Raw genomic sequence first — 17,622 nt, forward strand, 5'->3', positions numbered from 1 at the left:
AACAAAAAGTTCAACTTAAAACAGTCACGCACAGCACAGATTAAAGTTCACAGTAACGTAGCAGCATCTACCCGGCGAGAGAGCGGCAAACAAAGTGGCCGCGAGAAGATGCTGCGGATCGGAGAAGCGGTCAAAACACCAATCACAGGCTAGATTTCAAAACTTGGGATCTGATTCGCCATCTATCAGCACTTGAACCAATCACAGTCTGTCTTACATGCTACGTAGTAGTTACCAATTCAAATACAAGGTACTACGTATACAGCTTTACGTACGCTATTTTACGCTTGTTTTGTTGTAGGATATGTATGCTTATTCGAGATGTGATTTTTGCAACAAAGAATATTATTGGATGCAGTATTACGTACGTATACATACAAAAGATTCATGGAAAAGATGCACATCCATTACATTTGTAGTAGTAGCCATCAGCAGCCTTACACCATTCAAATACGGTATGACTGCATCTGATTTGCGTTTCATGTTCGATTTAATTTTACTACGTACTGTATACTGAATTATCGTATGATCACATTCTCTTTTCGTGTTTTATTTCTTTCTGTACTGAATTATATGTCATATGTAATGCAATGAACCATCAGTAAGAGCAGATATTACTAATTACAGTATTAATGGAATTAACGAAATACGTATTTGGGGTCTTCATATGTCGCGGTATTTTCGAAATTTCCGGAAAATCCGCGATATATGTATATACATGTGTTATGAAAAAAATCCGCGAAGTGGTGAATCCGCGATAGTCGAACCGCGAAGTAGCGAGGGCTCACTGTACAACCGTTTGTTCTTGGTCCCCAAGAATTCAGAGGAATGGAAACCGGTTCTGGATGTAAGTGCCCTCAACAGCTACATCCAGAATTCGAAGTTTTCACCATGGAAACTCGGAAAACCGTGCTGGCAGCAGTAAGGAAGGGCGACTGGATGGTATCGTTGGACCTCCAGGACGCTTACTTTCATGTCCCAATACATCCGAGTTGCAGACGTTATCTGAGGTTCGTGTACGGGAAGGAAGTCTTCCAGTTCCGGGTCTTATGTTTCGGTCTCAGCACAGCTCCTCTACTATTCACAAAGATCATGCTGAATGTGGCGAGCATGCTGCACTCAAGGGGCATCAGAGCCGCCTCCCTGTACTTGGACGATTGGCTCATAAGAGCACCCTCAGCCGATCGCTGTTTGAAGGATCTTCAGCTGACATTGAATTTGTCAAAGGAATTGGGACTCCTAGTGAGTTCAAAGAAGTCACAGCTGACTCCATCGCAGAAGATTCTCTATTTGGGGATGGAGATTCAGGCTTTTCCGTCTCCTGCAAGGATTCAATCAGCTCTCCTAAAACTTTGTGCCTTTATAAAAAAGGACGTCAGTTCAGTGAGAGAGTGGATGAGTCTTCCGGGGACCCTCTCGTCACTGGAAAAGTTTGTCACTGGGGAGGCTGCATTTACGTCCCCTTCAATTTCATCTCAATTGTCATTGGAAGAAAGGGGACAGCCTCGACAGGGAAAGTATTCCCATTACGAATTCCATCAGAACACACCTTCAGTGGTGGAACAACGTTCACAGACTCCAGGAGGGCCTCTCGTTGGAGCAAAAGAGCCCAGACCTCGTGTTGTTTGCTGACTCCTCAAACTCAGGGTGGGGAGCAACCTTAGGGAAGGAGGAGATCTCAGGTCTGTGGACAAAAGAGCAAGAAAACCTCCATATCAATCAAAAGGAGCTTTTAGCAGTGCACTTAGCCCTCAAAGGCTTCGAGAAACTAGTCCTAGGCAAGTTGGTGCAGGTCAATGCAGACAGCACCACGGCTCTGGCTTATATAGCAAAGCAGGGCGGGACTCACTCGAGGTCTCTTTACGAGATAGCAAGATCTCTTCTCGTATGGGCGGAGGAAAGGAGAGTTACCTTATTGACACGATTTGTTCAGGGAGTCAAGAATGTGAGTGCGGACAGACTCAGCAGGAGGAACCAGGTTCTCCGCACAGAGTGGACGTTATACCTAGACGTTTGCAAGAGACTGTGGCGGTTATGGGGTCGTCCCCTTGTAGACCTGTTTGCAACCTCGAAGACGAAAAGGGTGGAGACATACTGCTCGCTAGTCCTGGATCTCGAGGCAGCTCACATAGACGTGTTCCTGTTAGATTGGTCACACATGGATGTGTACGCGTTCCCACCTTTCAAGATCCTGTACAGGGTGTTACAGAAGTTCGTGTCTCACGAGGGAACCAAGATGACCCTAGTAGCTCCTTTCTTGTTGTTAAGAAGTTGGTTTACAGAGGTACTGGAATGGATGGTGGACGTTCCGAGAAGCCTACCGTTAAGAGCAGATCTTCTCAGACAACCTCACTTGGCAAGAAACCATCTAAACCTCCAAGCTCTACGTCTGACTGCCTTCAGACTATCGAAAAACTCGCAAGAACTAGAGGATTTTCAAAGGAGGCAGCCAAGGCTATTGCAAGAGCAAGGAGGACTTCTACCATCAGGGTGTATCAGTCCAAGCGGGAGGTATTCAGAGAATGGTGTAGAGCTAACTCGGTCTCTTCATCCAGTACCTCTATAGCACAGATTGCCGATTTTTTCTTAGATCTTAGAACTAAGCATAACTTTTCCTCCTCGACTATCAAGGGGTACAGAAGTATGCTGGCAACTGTTTTCAGGCATAGGGATTTGGATCTCTCCAACAATAAAGACCTACAAGATCTCCTTAGGTCTTTTGAAACTTCTAAGAGGCGTCAACAGGAATCGCCAGCCTGGAATTTGGATGTCGTTCTTAAATTCCTCACGAGTGACAGATTCGAGCCTTTGCACTCGGCCTCTTTTAAAGATTTGACCTTGAAGACACTTTTCTTGGTTAGCTTGGAGACAGCTAAAAGAGTCAGTGAGATTCACGCTTTGAGCAAGAACATTGGTTTCCGAGACGGGAAAGCCATATGCTCCTTGCAGCTTGATTTTCTGGCCAAGAATGAACATCCTTCCCATCCATGGCCTGAGTCTTTTGAGATTGCTAATCTCTATGATGTAGTGGGTGAGGAATTGGAAAGGGTGCTCTGCCCTGTTAGAGCACTAACGTTCTATTTGGACAGAACAAAGAATTTGAAAGGCAACTCAGAGGCCATGTGGTGTGCAGTTAAGAAGCCTTCACTGCCTATGTCGAAGAACGCTCTATCCTTTTTTATAAGGCTCTTGATTAGAGAGGCTCACACCCAGTGTGGTGAGGCGGATCTCAAGCTGCTCAAGGTTAAGATGCACGAAGTTAGAGCCGTAGCTACTTCGGTGGCTTTTAAACAAAATCGTTCTCTGCAAAGCATAATGGATAAAACTTTTTGGAGAAGTAAATCTGTATTCGCATCCCATTATTTGAAACGTGTCCAGACTCTTTATGAGGACTGCTACACTTTGGGTCCATTCGTTACGGCGAATGCAGTAGTACCCTTTTCTCCCTCTTGGAACTTGTATAGTTTTTTATGGTTATATGTGGAGATTGGTCGTCAGTCTTCCGCAATCTTTTGATTTGGTCAGGTGGTCATTTTGTTCCTTGAGAGCGCCTGGAACAAGGGTATTAGTTGAGGTCCTGTCAAGTTATAGGTTATGGCACCGTTTGACAGCTCTTAGAGATCATCAGCCCCCTGGGTGGACCGCTGGATCTCCTAAGGATAGCAGACAGAATGAGGCAGAGAACCATTGCAGTCAGTTTCCTTATCAGGTACGAACCTCTTAAGTTTGTTATATTTAACTCTTAAGTGAATTTTCAATTACGTTGCTGTCTCTGAACCACCACCAAGTGTGTCAATCAGCCATTCTAATATAACCAGCGGGTAAGTTTTATGTTTAAAAATTATATTTTCATAATAAAATGAATTTTTGAACATACTTACCCGCTGGTTATATAAGTTATAATCCCACCCTCCTCCCCTCTAGAGACCAAGGGGCATGGAAGGTCTGAATTGGTTGGATTAGTTCGGCCTGTCTACTGCGAGGGCGCTAGTATACACCTGGCATATCTGCGATTGCCACGAGATTTTGATTTTCTGCCGGGTGTCCAGGGACTTTAGCCATTCTTATATAACTAGCGGGTAAGTATGTTCAAAAATTTATTTTATTATGAAAATATCATTTCTCATATACAGTATAGTTTATTTATTTCCTTTTATCCTTTCCTCATTTGAGCTATTTACCCTGTTGAAGTACTTTTCTAACAAACGTTGTAGCTTAGCTAGTAGTAATGTATGTTTTTTTATACATGGAATTGACTATAATAAATGTAGTGTTTTTACTATGAATAATTTATGCTTGTTGACAAAATTTCATATTTTATTCACAGATAGTATGCGCCATAACAGTGCTATTTTTATGGATAGTGTACAACAAGAAGAGGATATGGAACAGAAGAATCCTTGTAGAGATGATCAAGATGAAGTAGATACATTAGATACAGGTGTGTGTGACAGGCTCATTTCACCCATGTTCCATTTACTTAAGATTTAATAGTCAAATTCAAAATGTTTTTCAAAACTCTTGCATAGGAAGGCTAATGCACTCTCTTCTATAGGAAAGTTATGGTCAATAATTGTCAGTGAACTACCCAATTTGACTGTATTTTATGGCATTATATATTATTTTCCTTTGTATTTAAAATATTGTACCTCTTGTATTTTCCATAGATGTAATATATTGTCTCCCATGTTCTTAGGTGAGGTTTTACTTTGTGTTAATTTGTTTGGTACATAACCAGTTACTTGTTTATTGTTAAATATTATGTTTCTTTATTCTATCAATTACGGGTTATAAATTCATGTTGACTAAAGTTTTACAACATGTGAGTTTGGATTTGGTTACTAACAATGTGATTATAGATACTATTAAGTTCTTCATGAAACTAAACAATTACTTCCAGCCAGGCCTACAGCAAAAAAAAAAAAAAATGAAAATGAAAAATGGCAGTAGGTGGGAGGGGATATTGTATAAAGAGGCTCCAGAGGGAACGGGTTCTGAAAATACCTTATTCTGGGTTGAGAGAAAAAAAAGAATGGTAATTGTGGGAACATCTTGATCAGGAATATAACCATATCATATAAAATTCATGGGTTTGTATGAAGAAATATTATCTTGAAATCTTATTTTTATGAACCACTTCTGATGTTCTTATTGCATTTTTCCAGAAGCTTAGTTTATCGATGTTTACCTCTAAAATTTGAAAAAGCTCCTATTTCCTAACTTCCTGATTACATCATACTTCGTTGCTAGGCAATTGCTGTACTTGACACATAACACTTGTTCAAAGCGCTAAAGCAGGCCATACACACAGAGGATTGGTGCGCTGATTTGACAGCGACGTGTATGGGGGTAAACAGGACAAACCCGGCGCGACTAGCTTGTCCTCTCATTCTGTCAGCATGTTTGACCAGACAGGCCAATCCCGTCGCGATTGGCTGTATACCTCTCCAATCTCTTGCGTGGGTGGGCACGGACTAGCATGGCGACTGGGTTGACTCACCTATTTTGACATATACTGTACAGTATTCCATACTTCGTCCCTTGATCGGAGCACTTTTTATATTATAATGATACACTGATTGCATTTCACAATCTTTTGACTTATTACTGTATTAAGATAATTTTTGCTTTATCATTGTTATATCCGAGAAGATTGTTCTCTCTCTCTTCCCAAACTATGTAGTCTCACACAGTAAAGTCAAAAGATTAATGAGGGTACTAATCCTGCACAGGTGCCAGTGAGAGGAGATAGTAGAGAAGTTTGGAGGAATAATCCCGGTCTATGATTAGCAAAGCATGTAATCCGACTTATCTCACAAGATGCAACCCACAGGATCAAATATGGTAATAGATACTTTCAATTTACTATAAATTAACGTGAAAACAAGTACATCTGATTAAAAGTGCAGTAGTGCTTCAGCATAAGATAATGTCCAGAAAGGTCTAACAATCCATTTAGTATATTCCTCCCAGGAGACACTTGGACTCTCAGATTAAGAAAGATAAACAGAAAAAGTAGTCTATAATTACTTCAAGAGAAATAAGTACATTAACACCGTAGCGGACAAATCACCGCATGTAGAAGCCGACAGAGAAGGCCTATCATGTTGCTTCATATAATTATTTCAAGTTCCCATTTGGTGTTAAAGCCCTCTATCTCAGAAGATGGATCGTTGCCAATCTAGTCCCAGATTACAGTCTCTTTCCTGCCCTTGAACCTGTCAGTAAGGAATTTACAGTTGCTTTAACAAATACCTTTATGAATTACTTAAATCTTCTGACATATGTATTATAGGATTAGTTTGATGGTTTCATCCTCAAATAATGATTATTCTATTCATTGGTTACGTAAAGTTAACAGTTACCTAAATGAGATTAGGTCCAGTCAATTAGTTTCAGATATTTATCAACCCATGATAATACTAAGCTAGACCAGGAGTCACTGGGGTTAGGGCAAACCAGGCCAGTGTTCTTAGAGAAACATCTAAACCACATCTAACAACCAAGGGAGTATAATGTCACACTCCTTGCACCAGATAAGGGAGGGCTGTTTACTTTGACAAATTTGAAAAAATTTGCTGACATTCCAAATTTGTTTAATGTTGAATTATCTGACCTTTTTGAATCCTAGTAGTGGTTAGAAAGGCTTCTGAGGCTGTATCATCAGCCTTTGTGGGTGTTATGATTAAGAATAGAGAACACAATCTTTCTTTGATTTTCCCCCTATTTTGGGCCGTGTTGTAGATATAACTGATTAAGTAGTTGTGCAGTTGGATACCAGACCCCAAACCAGTATGTTGGTCCAGATTTGTTAACAATCACTGGGCTGTTGTGTAAAGGAATTGTTTTTGGGTGATCTTGAGCTGCATTCTCTTTGTGTTTCATGCCGGGGACAATTTTTGCTTTCGAAATCTTGTGATGAGTGCATAAGCTTCATGATTGTTCTGTGGGAAGTAGGTTTCATGATCTGATTGAAGTTTTTAGCAGGAATGAAAAGTTCAGCTAACCAAAAATGGCTATGTTCTTTCAAGCAAACTGTCTTATCCATCACTATGTCTAGAAGTTTGGAAATTTTGAGGTCACCTAAACATAGTCTTGTTTCCAATATTATTGATTAAAGATAAAGGTATTTGTTCTCTTGTTCTTGATCCTTTCCTTTGATTTGGCCAGCTAGCTATGTCAACTCCACCCAGATTCTTCTCGGCAGGTTTCTGTTCCCCCTGGGTTCAATCAGCTTGATTCCCCTGTTGATGACTCGGTTATTGGTAAGTTAGTTGAGGGATTGGTCTGCTCCCTCTATGGTGGTCTTGTCTAAGGCTCTACAATTCCTGTGAGTTTCCACATTCTGTTTGCTCCCTCCTCATCCCATCCCAGGTGCCTGGACCTTTTTTTTTTCTTTTTTACCCCAGGAAAGATTCCACTCGGGGGTGGGGGCTAACTCCTGACCTAAGGCTTCTGAGTTTGGTGATGAGGGAGGTGTTGGTGGGGCAATCTGGTACTGGATGTCCATTTTTTACCTGAATCAAAGAAGCAATTTTTGATACAAGGGCTTTGATCTTCCATTTGATGATGTGGAATTGAAGAGTTAGTTACACACACATCTGCCCACAGCAGCTTGGCAGAAACAGTCTCAGATGGGGATGGACTTTTTTCTTGTTCAGTTTGACTCATGCTTCATTTTACTGAAAGGAGACTTCACCCTGCACAAAGAATGTAATTCTTTTTTAAGGGTTTATCCTAAGGAGGTTGAAGGATTCCTAGAACTTAAAGTATTCCTGAAGTCTTTCTCCCCAAGAAATAGAGGTTCAAATGGGTACTAATCAGTTAGAATCAGGTTTTCCTTAAGAACCATACTCTCTCAACAAAACTCAAGGCTCACCAGGCTTTATTTGATCTGGTGTCTGTTATGTTTTCTCTGGCAGTAGGCTAACTTATGCAATGGTGAAGTTGTTTTGTATGCTTACTTATAATGGTTTTCAGAGCTTTGTCAAAGCAAAATATTTAGATAAGGCTCCATGTGTTGGTTACTTGCAATCTGAAGAAGGTAGAAGAGGAGCTCTTATTTAGTCACTCCTTATGTAAATTCCTTTTCTTCCAATCATTAGTGGATAAAGGTAAGGCTAACACAATTGCAGTTAACATTTCACTTCCAGAGAAATAGATCAAATTATTTCAGCCCCATCTAAAACAGAAGAGCCCATTCAATTAAAAGGCTCCAGCCATTGATAGGGGTTGGCAACAGTTCCAGAGGCAAACTGCTTGTGACCAACACTACACACTTATCCCAAGTCTGTCCAGTCTACAACCAAGTTTCATCAAAACAAATATAGGCAGCAACATTATCCTACTCTTGCAGAGACCAAAATACTGAGTACTTAGGGATTTTTTTCAGTGATAATAGGAACTGGAGGCAGACCAAGAGAGTTTTGGATACTGGTTAGGTCTCGCAGAGGTAAAGGATCTCAATAATGAATGTCTTGAGGTTGGAAGTCATCTCCATTGTTTTCACTAATGTTGAATTTTTTCTCAGTGGGGACAGCATAGTCTCAAAGAGGTTTGGTTTGGTCTTGGATCGCCAAACTCGTACAAGAGATCAATGGTCCTTGACCTATATCATTTTGACAAAAACATCAGATGTGATGCATTCGTAGTGACGACCAATACAATTATCTGCCAATGGCTACACTAAGGAGCTTTGACCTATACCATAGTTCTAAATGATTCTTATTGGTATGTCCCTATAGCTCCCCTTTTCTGACCTTACCTACATTTTTGGCTCAGGATAAGTTTGTATAAGTTTGAAGGGATAGGTTTTGGCCTCAATATAGCCTTGATGGTGGTCACAAATGTAACAAAGTTAGTGATCAAAACTCTAGGTTGCATGGCCCTCAGGTCATAGCCTATCTGGATGAATGGCTAATCCTGAGCAATTTCACAAATTTAAGATTAATCTGAATAAGGATATTCCAGTGGCTACGTCTTTGTTGGAATATGTCAAAAGCCACTCTAAGCCTGCTGGAGCACCTCGGCACAAAATTTTACACAAGGTCATTTTCTTTTTTTCAGTTACTTCTCCTCCAGATGATAACTAGAGAATGTCCTCTGCCTTCTTCAATTTACTTCAATGGTCTACCCATATTTGAAGAACAAGTTGAAAAACCTCAATTAGATTTGGGGAAGAGTAGCTCGGAAGGGGTTTTAAGACAGTCGATCCCAGTTACCCAGTTTGAAATCTTGGACTAATGAAAATGTCCTTGCTTCAACAGAATATACAGACTTTATACCTCACTTATGGCTCCCTATGTTGGTCCCATAAGTCCCTCCCCCAATATCCATGATCCTTCATAAAAAAGCTAAAAAGCTCCCAAGTTAGGTTAGGGAGGTCATTCAAAAGAGACGTATAGGCTTGGGAAATGGTCCTTTCAGTTTGCAGTATTTCACATAAATTTGTTGGAACTGATGGCGGTTTTCCTGATGATAATGCTCCTCAATCTGAGAAGGAACTTTCATATCCAGATTTTCAACAACAACCAGGCAGCTGTTTGATGTCTCCTAGAGGATAAGTCTGCTGGAGAATTTGCAAAGCAGTGATTCTCCCAAATATGAAGTTTCTTGGGGAGACAGATATGTTCCTATTCCCAATCTAAATTTTTTGCTCCCTCAATGTGGTAGCAGAAGTCCTGTCCAAACAAACCTCCCTGGACAAAATGGACCTTTAATCAGAATATCTTCCAAGAAATCCTCAAGATTATCCCGGATCTCCAAGTGTACCCGTTTGTAATGAAGAGAACCACAAGTCTCCACGATACATTGCTCCAAATGTGGATTATCACGCAGTGGTAAGAGATGCCTTGAACCTTGTAGAACAGATGGTCCCCAGTTTATGTTTCCTCCAATGAGTAAGATTTCAAATGCTTTAAATATCCCTCAGGACTTCTCAGGGACAGCTGGGCTTGTATCTCTACACGGCTGAACAGCCTGTGGTGTTTAGCTCCAGTATCTGTTAAGCCATTAACAATTTTCTCATATCAGTGTGCACTGACAAAACCTCTCAATCAGGCTTTTGGCATAGAATTAGACTTGGGTACGTTTCAAAAGATTAGTCAGTTATTTGCTTTACAACTACCATCCCTACCTACCCCTCTTGTGTCCGGGTCTCTTGATAGAGTGCTTGAGCTTTTGGCAAAACTTGATAATTCTACCAGGTCCATAAAAGGAATACTCAAGAGAACTCTTTGCTTGCAGCATTACATTGAGAATGAGATTATTCTTATCACTCCTTGCTGTCTCTTGATTCTAACTCCAGGTCTCCTAATTTTGGCCAAAACGAAAAGCTTTTTCAGAGGCGGGACCTCCTGACTTCTGTCCAATGTCTACCCTGCAACTATATTTGCAGAAATCTACATCTGCAGAAGGTAGTCTTTTTCAAAATATCCAAATCAACACGTCACTTTCTGCAAGGGCTATCTATATTCAAATGATCTCCTATATTAGAATAGCTCTCTCCATCTCTAAAACTCGCAGTGACAGAAATATTCCTTCCTCATTGACATTTTTGCTAATATACAATTTCAGGACATCCAAAGCTTTACGTGTTGGTCTGAGCTTACAATCTCTTTAAGACTGCCTATATCAAATATAAGCAGTTCACCGTGTGGTACTCGGGTTAATTGTGGCACCCATGAAGAAAAAATTGTATGGAAGAGAGTTCCATCAACCTCATTCCACAGCAGAAGCACCATGATAGGCTTCAAGCTGCTCTACGGCTGCCAACACATGAGATAAAGCAATCTAAAAGTAAGTTCTGGCTCCTTCTTTAGAGATTTCTCGTATGAGGTGAGTATCAGACTTGTGAATTTTTCATATTACTCATATGTGCATCAATTGGAAATTTACTTAGTTGTAGGTGGTTGTCATTTTTTATACATGAGTCTAGTTTCGTATTGCTGTGGTATTAGTCATTGGGAACCAAATGGCACTGTAACCCCAAAAAAGGTGTTTTGACACAGGGAAAACTATTTTTGGGGAGGAGCTGTGTGGTCTCAGAGAACCGTCTTAGTCTTTTATAGGGAATGTAGATGTATGAATCTTACCCTGAATATGAAAGATGATGACTGCCCTTGAACAAGTGCTTGGGTAGTATTGTCTTTAATATTAGTATTTGTTGTCGGTTACCAGACAAATTTGAGCAGTGGAGGTACTGTGACAGGTTCAAGAGAGCCTGAACCCTGAGTCTGTGCTTTGCTTGTTGAAATGTTGGCCCTAGAGCAGGGGAGACAATATTTCTTTGGTACTCTGTTATATTGGATTCCCTGCTGTTGTCTGTCCTTTCGTTGAACTCCCTGCATTTAATATAGCCCTAATAGTTCCTTTTTCTCACTGAGGGACGATTCCAGACTTGTGGCCTCTAATATCAGAAGAGCTGAGAAGATTGCTTTGGAGGTCAAACCTTCTCAATCAATCTTAAGTGGAAATAACACACACAAAACCCCACATATTTGATCTATCCACTGTATTCAAGAGGAGGAACTTTTTGCAACTCTAAATTATCCATTTTAGCTTCCAAAAGAAATTTTTTCCAATCGTGTATACTGTAACAGTGGAATGTTTTTATTTGTTGGTTCAATCGAAGAGTTTCAGCAGCCAAATCCAGTACTGTATAGACTATATTGTTAAAAATTTTTGTTTCTTATTTTGCAATAAGAAACTGTATTTTCAGCCATTAAAGGGTACAGATAAATGCCTAATACCCTTTGGAAAACCCCTTTATTACACACTGTTCATTGGGATTTAGTTGAAGGTTCTGATTTTGAACATAGAGGAAGTTAAACTTAATAGAGTTTACTACCAAACAGTCTTTCTTTTGGATTTATCTTCTGTCAAACTAAGAATATTTTGAAGACTTAAGAATTTGTCCCTTAATATTCCTTATTTGTTCCGACACAGATACAAACCTTCACTATTTATTAGAGTATTACTTACGGCGCAGCTGAAAGAAGAGCCATGATAATTTTAGTGAGGGATAACTACCCCATCCGCTAGTTAGCGGGTGGGGGGTGGGGTAGACTAGCTACCCTGCTCACTCACACCTCTCAGCTGAGTAACCACTTTACTTTTTGGCTCGGTAGAGGACGGACTTACTGCCCTTCTCTCCCGCAAAGGCTTGCCTTGATGAATTTTATTTATTTTTTTTTTTTCTTGTGTGTTTTCATTTATCTTACATATATATGAGTGTATATATGTATAAATGGAAATATACGTTGTTAGATACGTGTAAGTTTAATTGCTGTTGACATCGTATCCAACTGCCTCCGCCGTAAGGGAGTTGTCATTGCCGCCCTTCCCTGCGACTGATGGTCGGCAGGTTCTCAACACTGCCGGGTGTTTGTTTCATTACAGAATTAAAGTGTATTACAGTTCAGCTCCCTTTCGAGGAATTATCTCACAAGGACGGTGACTTATTCCCCGAATAGTGTATTTTGTGCAACAGAGCATGAATTGTAATTGATAACAACTTCCTTTCTTCACAGATAACAGTGACGTAGAACACAAGGCCGAGTGCTACGGCCGCCCTGTTTGTTATCCTGCGCTCCATGTGTAATAGTTAGAATAGTAATATTACATGTTTAAAACAAATGACGTAATATGTCATGTTGGTTGGAAGAGCTAACCGTGAGATTTGCTATAGTCATTCAAATTGTAAGCAGGATGTAAGATGCTAAGTTGCCATTCTTTCTTAATGTCAACACATTGTCTCTTCGTGTGAAAGTTTGTGACGTCACCGGATGCAGGTGTCTTCCGATTCCGTCACTTGGTTAAGTTAAGGCAAGCATACGATATTTGTGATATCGGTAATTTGTTCAGTTCATATCTAAACTTCACCAGAATTGGTCATGTGGACCAACACAGCTTCCTCCAGTGATGGAGATGTTTAACTCAGTTGTTTATTCACAATAAAACTTAAAAACCATTAAGATGTATTCAGTAAACCATTTAAATACATCTGAAAACAACTCATACTCAAATGTGTGCTTAAGACAGTAGCACACCAATAAATGGTGGCAGCGATTAAACTCAAAGACAGCTATTAAACTCTAAGAATTAGAGAAATATCTTCAAGACTTCAAAATAAATAGCTGTAAAACCAGAGATATATCTTCAAGACTTCAACATAAAAGCTGTAAAACCAGAGAATGATCTTCAAGACTTCAAAATAAAAGCTGTAATACCTGATAAAGATCTTCAAGAACTCAAAACTATCTACAAGAATCTACAATTTTGACTAAGTCCAACGGAAATGCTAACACCAACATATGTTAGTATACAAATTGAATCTTCAATCAACATCCTAGGAAACCCAAGGACTGGCGTTCAACAATTGCAAAACATATCCAGGAAGAACTACATTCAACAAGAAACTAGAACGAGACATCGCTAACAAAACATCAAGAGAGAGAGAGAGAGAGACGACGAGTCGACTTCATATAAAGCTAAGTACAGAGATTTTGTATTCATTTCAGTTTGGGCAGTGAAGTGTAGGTATCACAAGTCGTTAGTCAATTATTACTGGGGTGAGTGAATTCCTAAACTTTGTTATAAGAAACTCCGAATTCTCATTTAGAATTTTTCTTTCTTTGTGCTAATTCCTTTTTCTTTCATAAACTCTTGGGGGGAAATGTATTGGGATTAGTAACATTGTTGGGGGAATTTTATTATACATATGCGTTTACGCAGTGGGCGTCTGTACTCATATAGATATTTTGATAGGATTGAAAGGGGTCAAAGAGATAGAAAAAAAAAAAATACAGCAGTCATGGCTGCTCCTGTCAGCCCTACCCCTGGACCTAGTGGTGTAGGCCAGGCTAATCCTCCTCCAATTGTGACGCTTGTAAATGCCAGGTCAGCAATCCTTCCTTTTCAAGGCCGTGTCAACGGGTTCTTGCCACAAAATGTGGAGTCATGGATTTCATCCGTTGATGCCCATTTAAATGCCAAACAAATCGTAGATCCTTTTGTACAATTACAAGAAGCTAAAAGTTTTATAGATTTTTCTAAGGGGGATGCGAGTGCGTATTTAAGAGGTGTTTCATTTCAGGAAGCAGTTACTTGGGATGATTTCAAAGTTAGGTTACGCGCGATCTATGGGGGTGAGGAAGCTTTGGATGTAGTGTTAACGTTACGAAATACACTTAATCAAGCCACTATGAATCGGCTTAATGTTGTTGAGAGAGCAGCTCTCATAGCTGATAGGCTTAATGAATATCAGGACATTTTAGGTAATTCCACTTGGGTTACTAACGATAATATCTCCGTGAAAGATTTTTTACGATTAATGTATTTAACTTGCATGACACTTATGTTGCCTGAAGCTTTAGTGCGGTGCTTTGATAAGAAGTTAATGCCTGCAAGTACGGAATTGGATGTCTATAAACAGATAAAGAAACACATGTCCAAGTGTCCAGATCTCGATCCCGTGTTAACTCAAGTTTTTGCTAAGAATGAAACAAAACCACAAACAGTGAACGTAATTAACAATCCAGTAGCGGGAGTGACGTGTTACAACTGCAAACGTCAAGGTCACATAAGCGCAGACTGTAGAACGAAATTTTGTTCAGTTCACAACACAGGATCACATTCTTATAGTCAATGTTAAGCGCGTAAGACACAACAATATCCTAGAAATACACAGTCAATTCCACAGTCAGTTCCATATGGAAATAAAAAGAAAAATCCTCATTTTAACAATAAGAAGAAACAACAAAATGTCAATGCAGTTCAGAGTCCGAAACAAACAAACACTTCTTCAAATATCGCTGAGCCTGGGCCGTCAAACCAGACCTCGCAAAGTCAGCCTAATTTTCAGAATGTGCAGAGCAAAGCAAATACCACATAGTTAACTCTAGAGGGGAAGAGAGTGATGTTGGGTCAAGGTCATTTATGTCAACATCAATAGTATTGAATAATCAATTTAATGTTTTATCAGATAATTGTGAGACAATAGATTTTCCTATGAAACACACGGCCGAATTAAGTAAAACAGTGCATGCTCCCGTAGATTTGCAACGAATTCATACAATAATAAACCAAAATGAGTTACGGCCAACCTTATATGCTGTAAATTTAGAACACAAATCCTTTACGTTATTTTTTGACTCTGGTAGTCCACGTAATATTATGGATTTGAAGACGCATCATTTGTTGTTTTCGAACTTTCCGATTGAAAAATCAGGAATTAGACTTTCAGGTATAGGAAATAATGAATTAAACGTCATAGGCATAACTCATATTCAGTTCAGAGTCGGTAATCGCACGTTTGCCGATACATTTGTTGTTGTGAAAAACATTAATATGTATCCAGCTGTAATTATAGGATACCCATCTATGGGAAATCAAAACATTATCTTAGCTCCTGCAAAGCACGGCGTGTATATCAAAGGGAAATTCTATAAGTCTTCTAATACTTTAAAGTCAGTTTTGGATAAAAAGGAGACGACAAATGTAACCGTAACGTACGTTGAAGAACCAATAACTTGTCTCACTAATAAAGAAATAATATACGCGACCCAGCAGAATTCTCGTTCACCCGTAATATCATCTTGCACGCAATATATCGAACCAAACATACCTTCGAATTTAATAGTGCAAATAAAGAAAACACTACCGGGATCTGAAATATTAATCCTTTCCGATACTTTGAAAACTAACGGATTGTCTGTCACACAAGCTATTTATACAGTAGGCTCACATCAGCAATGTAATATCGAAGTCTGTAATCATTTAAATAACACTTTAGTAATTCACAAAAATCAACATATCTTGGATGTAGAAGTTTATAAACATCATATTCTTACCGTTGCTGAAATCAATCACTCTCAATCAGTTGCGGATGAATCCCTTTTACGATCTATTAAAAATAAAATCAGTAAGGACTTTCAAGACGAAGAAATTCAGCAGAAAATTTTTGAACTTTTAACTAAATATACAGATGTCTTTTCCACTACGGATGGATCCTTAGGAAAACAACAGATGTGATCGAGCATCAAATAAGGTTAAAAGACAAACAGAAAATTATATATGTACCCTCGTACAGACTCCCTATGAAATTCCAGAATGAAATAAATGATGAAGTAGGTAAAATGTTAGAGGAAGGAGTCATTAGAAAATCAAATAGCCCTTATAATTTTCCTTTAATAGTTGTACCGAAAAAAGATCGAACATGGCGTATCTGCGTCGATTTTCGTCGTCTAAACGAGGAAACGATCCCTGATCGATTCCCAGTGCCATGTACTGACGATATTTTGTCTTTGTTAGGTCAGAATAAATATTTTACCAGCTTGGACTTACTTAAAGGCTTTCACCAGATATCATTAGAAGAAGATAGTATCCCATACACAGCCTTCAGCACAGCCAGGGGACATTATGAATTTTTACGGATGCCTTTTGGTTTACGTTGTGCTCCTATAACATTTACAAGAATGATTAACATAGTGTTTGGAGACTTGTTAGGGGATATATTGCATGCCTATATGGATGATCTTGTAATCTTTTCCAACACCTTAGAGGAACATCTACGTAAGTTAGAACTAGTACTACGGAGATTAAGACAACATAACTTAAGGGTAAAGATTAGTAAGTGTGAATTTTTCAAAACAGAATTAATATATTTGGGTTTCATGGTGTCAAGCCAAGGTCTTAAAGTAGTCCATGATAAGGTGTCGGCTATACGTAATTTTCCCATACCTATTAATGTCAAGGGAATACAGCAATTTCTGGGTTGTAGTGGATATTACAGGCGTTTTATACGCAACTATTCAATAATAGCCGCTCCTTTAACTGATCTTACGAAGAAGGGCGTAGATTTCATATGGTCTGAGCAACATCAACAGGCGTTTAATACTTTGAAAGATGAACTGTGTAGTTCTCCTATCTTAAAATTTCCTGACTTCGGTAAGGAATTCTTCATTGCAACAGACGCCTCAGACTTAGGAGTAGGAGGGGTATTGCTTCAGCAATATGATAAACAGTTTTTCCCGATAGCTTTCTATTCTCGAAAATTGAGAACTTCCGAAAGTAAGTATGCAGTAATAGACAAGGAAGGACTAGCTATTGTTAATTCGCTAGTGCACTTTAAGTTCATAATTTACGGTTATCCCGTTAAGGTTCTTACTGACCATAAACCACTAACAGAGTTCTTTAAAGGCTTCAATCACAGCCCTAAACGAACTCGGTGGCATTTAATCATTCAAGATTTTGGCGCAAGAATCGGGTATTTACCTGGGAAAGCAAATATCATTGCGGATGCATTATCACGCAACCCCGTGTCATCTTGTACGGAGTCTTTAGCTGAATTAATAGATATATCAACATCCATGCCTATTGTAAAAACAATATCTGAACAAGAAGATTTAGGCTGGAGTGCTGAATTGTTACAGACTGAGCAAAGAAAAGATCAGAAAATAGAAACAATTATAAATGCTTTGAAAGGCAATCATAAAGAAAAAGAATATATAAAGTATAAGCAGCAGAATTATGTAATCAAAGATAATATTCTGTGTAGGACTGTGACAAGGAAAACCCGCAATACACCACATGTAACTAACGACCAGGTAGTAGTACCAAACT

General features: G+C 39.3%; 1 protein-coding gene across 1 annotated transcript in view; it reads left to right on the plus strand.

Moving 5' to 3' along the window:
* Window positions 1-17,622, plus strand: part of LOC137650070 (uncharacterized) — a 640,515-nt gene that overhangs the window by 534,918 nt on the left and 87,975 nt on the right. Inside the window, exon 5 of the mRNA XM_068383141.1 lies at window positions 4,328-4,441. Coding sequence (XP_068239242.1) covers window positions 4,328-4,441 — 114 coding nt within the window. The remainder of the gene's footprint in view (window positions 1-4,327; window positions 4,442-17,622) is intronic.

Source organism: Palaemon carinicauda, chromosome 1 (assembly GCF_036898095.1).
Source record: "Palaemon carinicauda isolate YSFRI2023 chromosome 1, ASM3689809v2, whole genome shotgun sequence".
Lineage (NCBI taxonomy): Eukaryota > Metazoa > Arthropoda > Malacostraca > Decapoda > Palaemonidae > Palaemon > Palaemon carinicauda.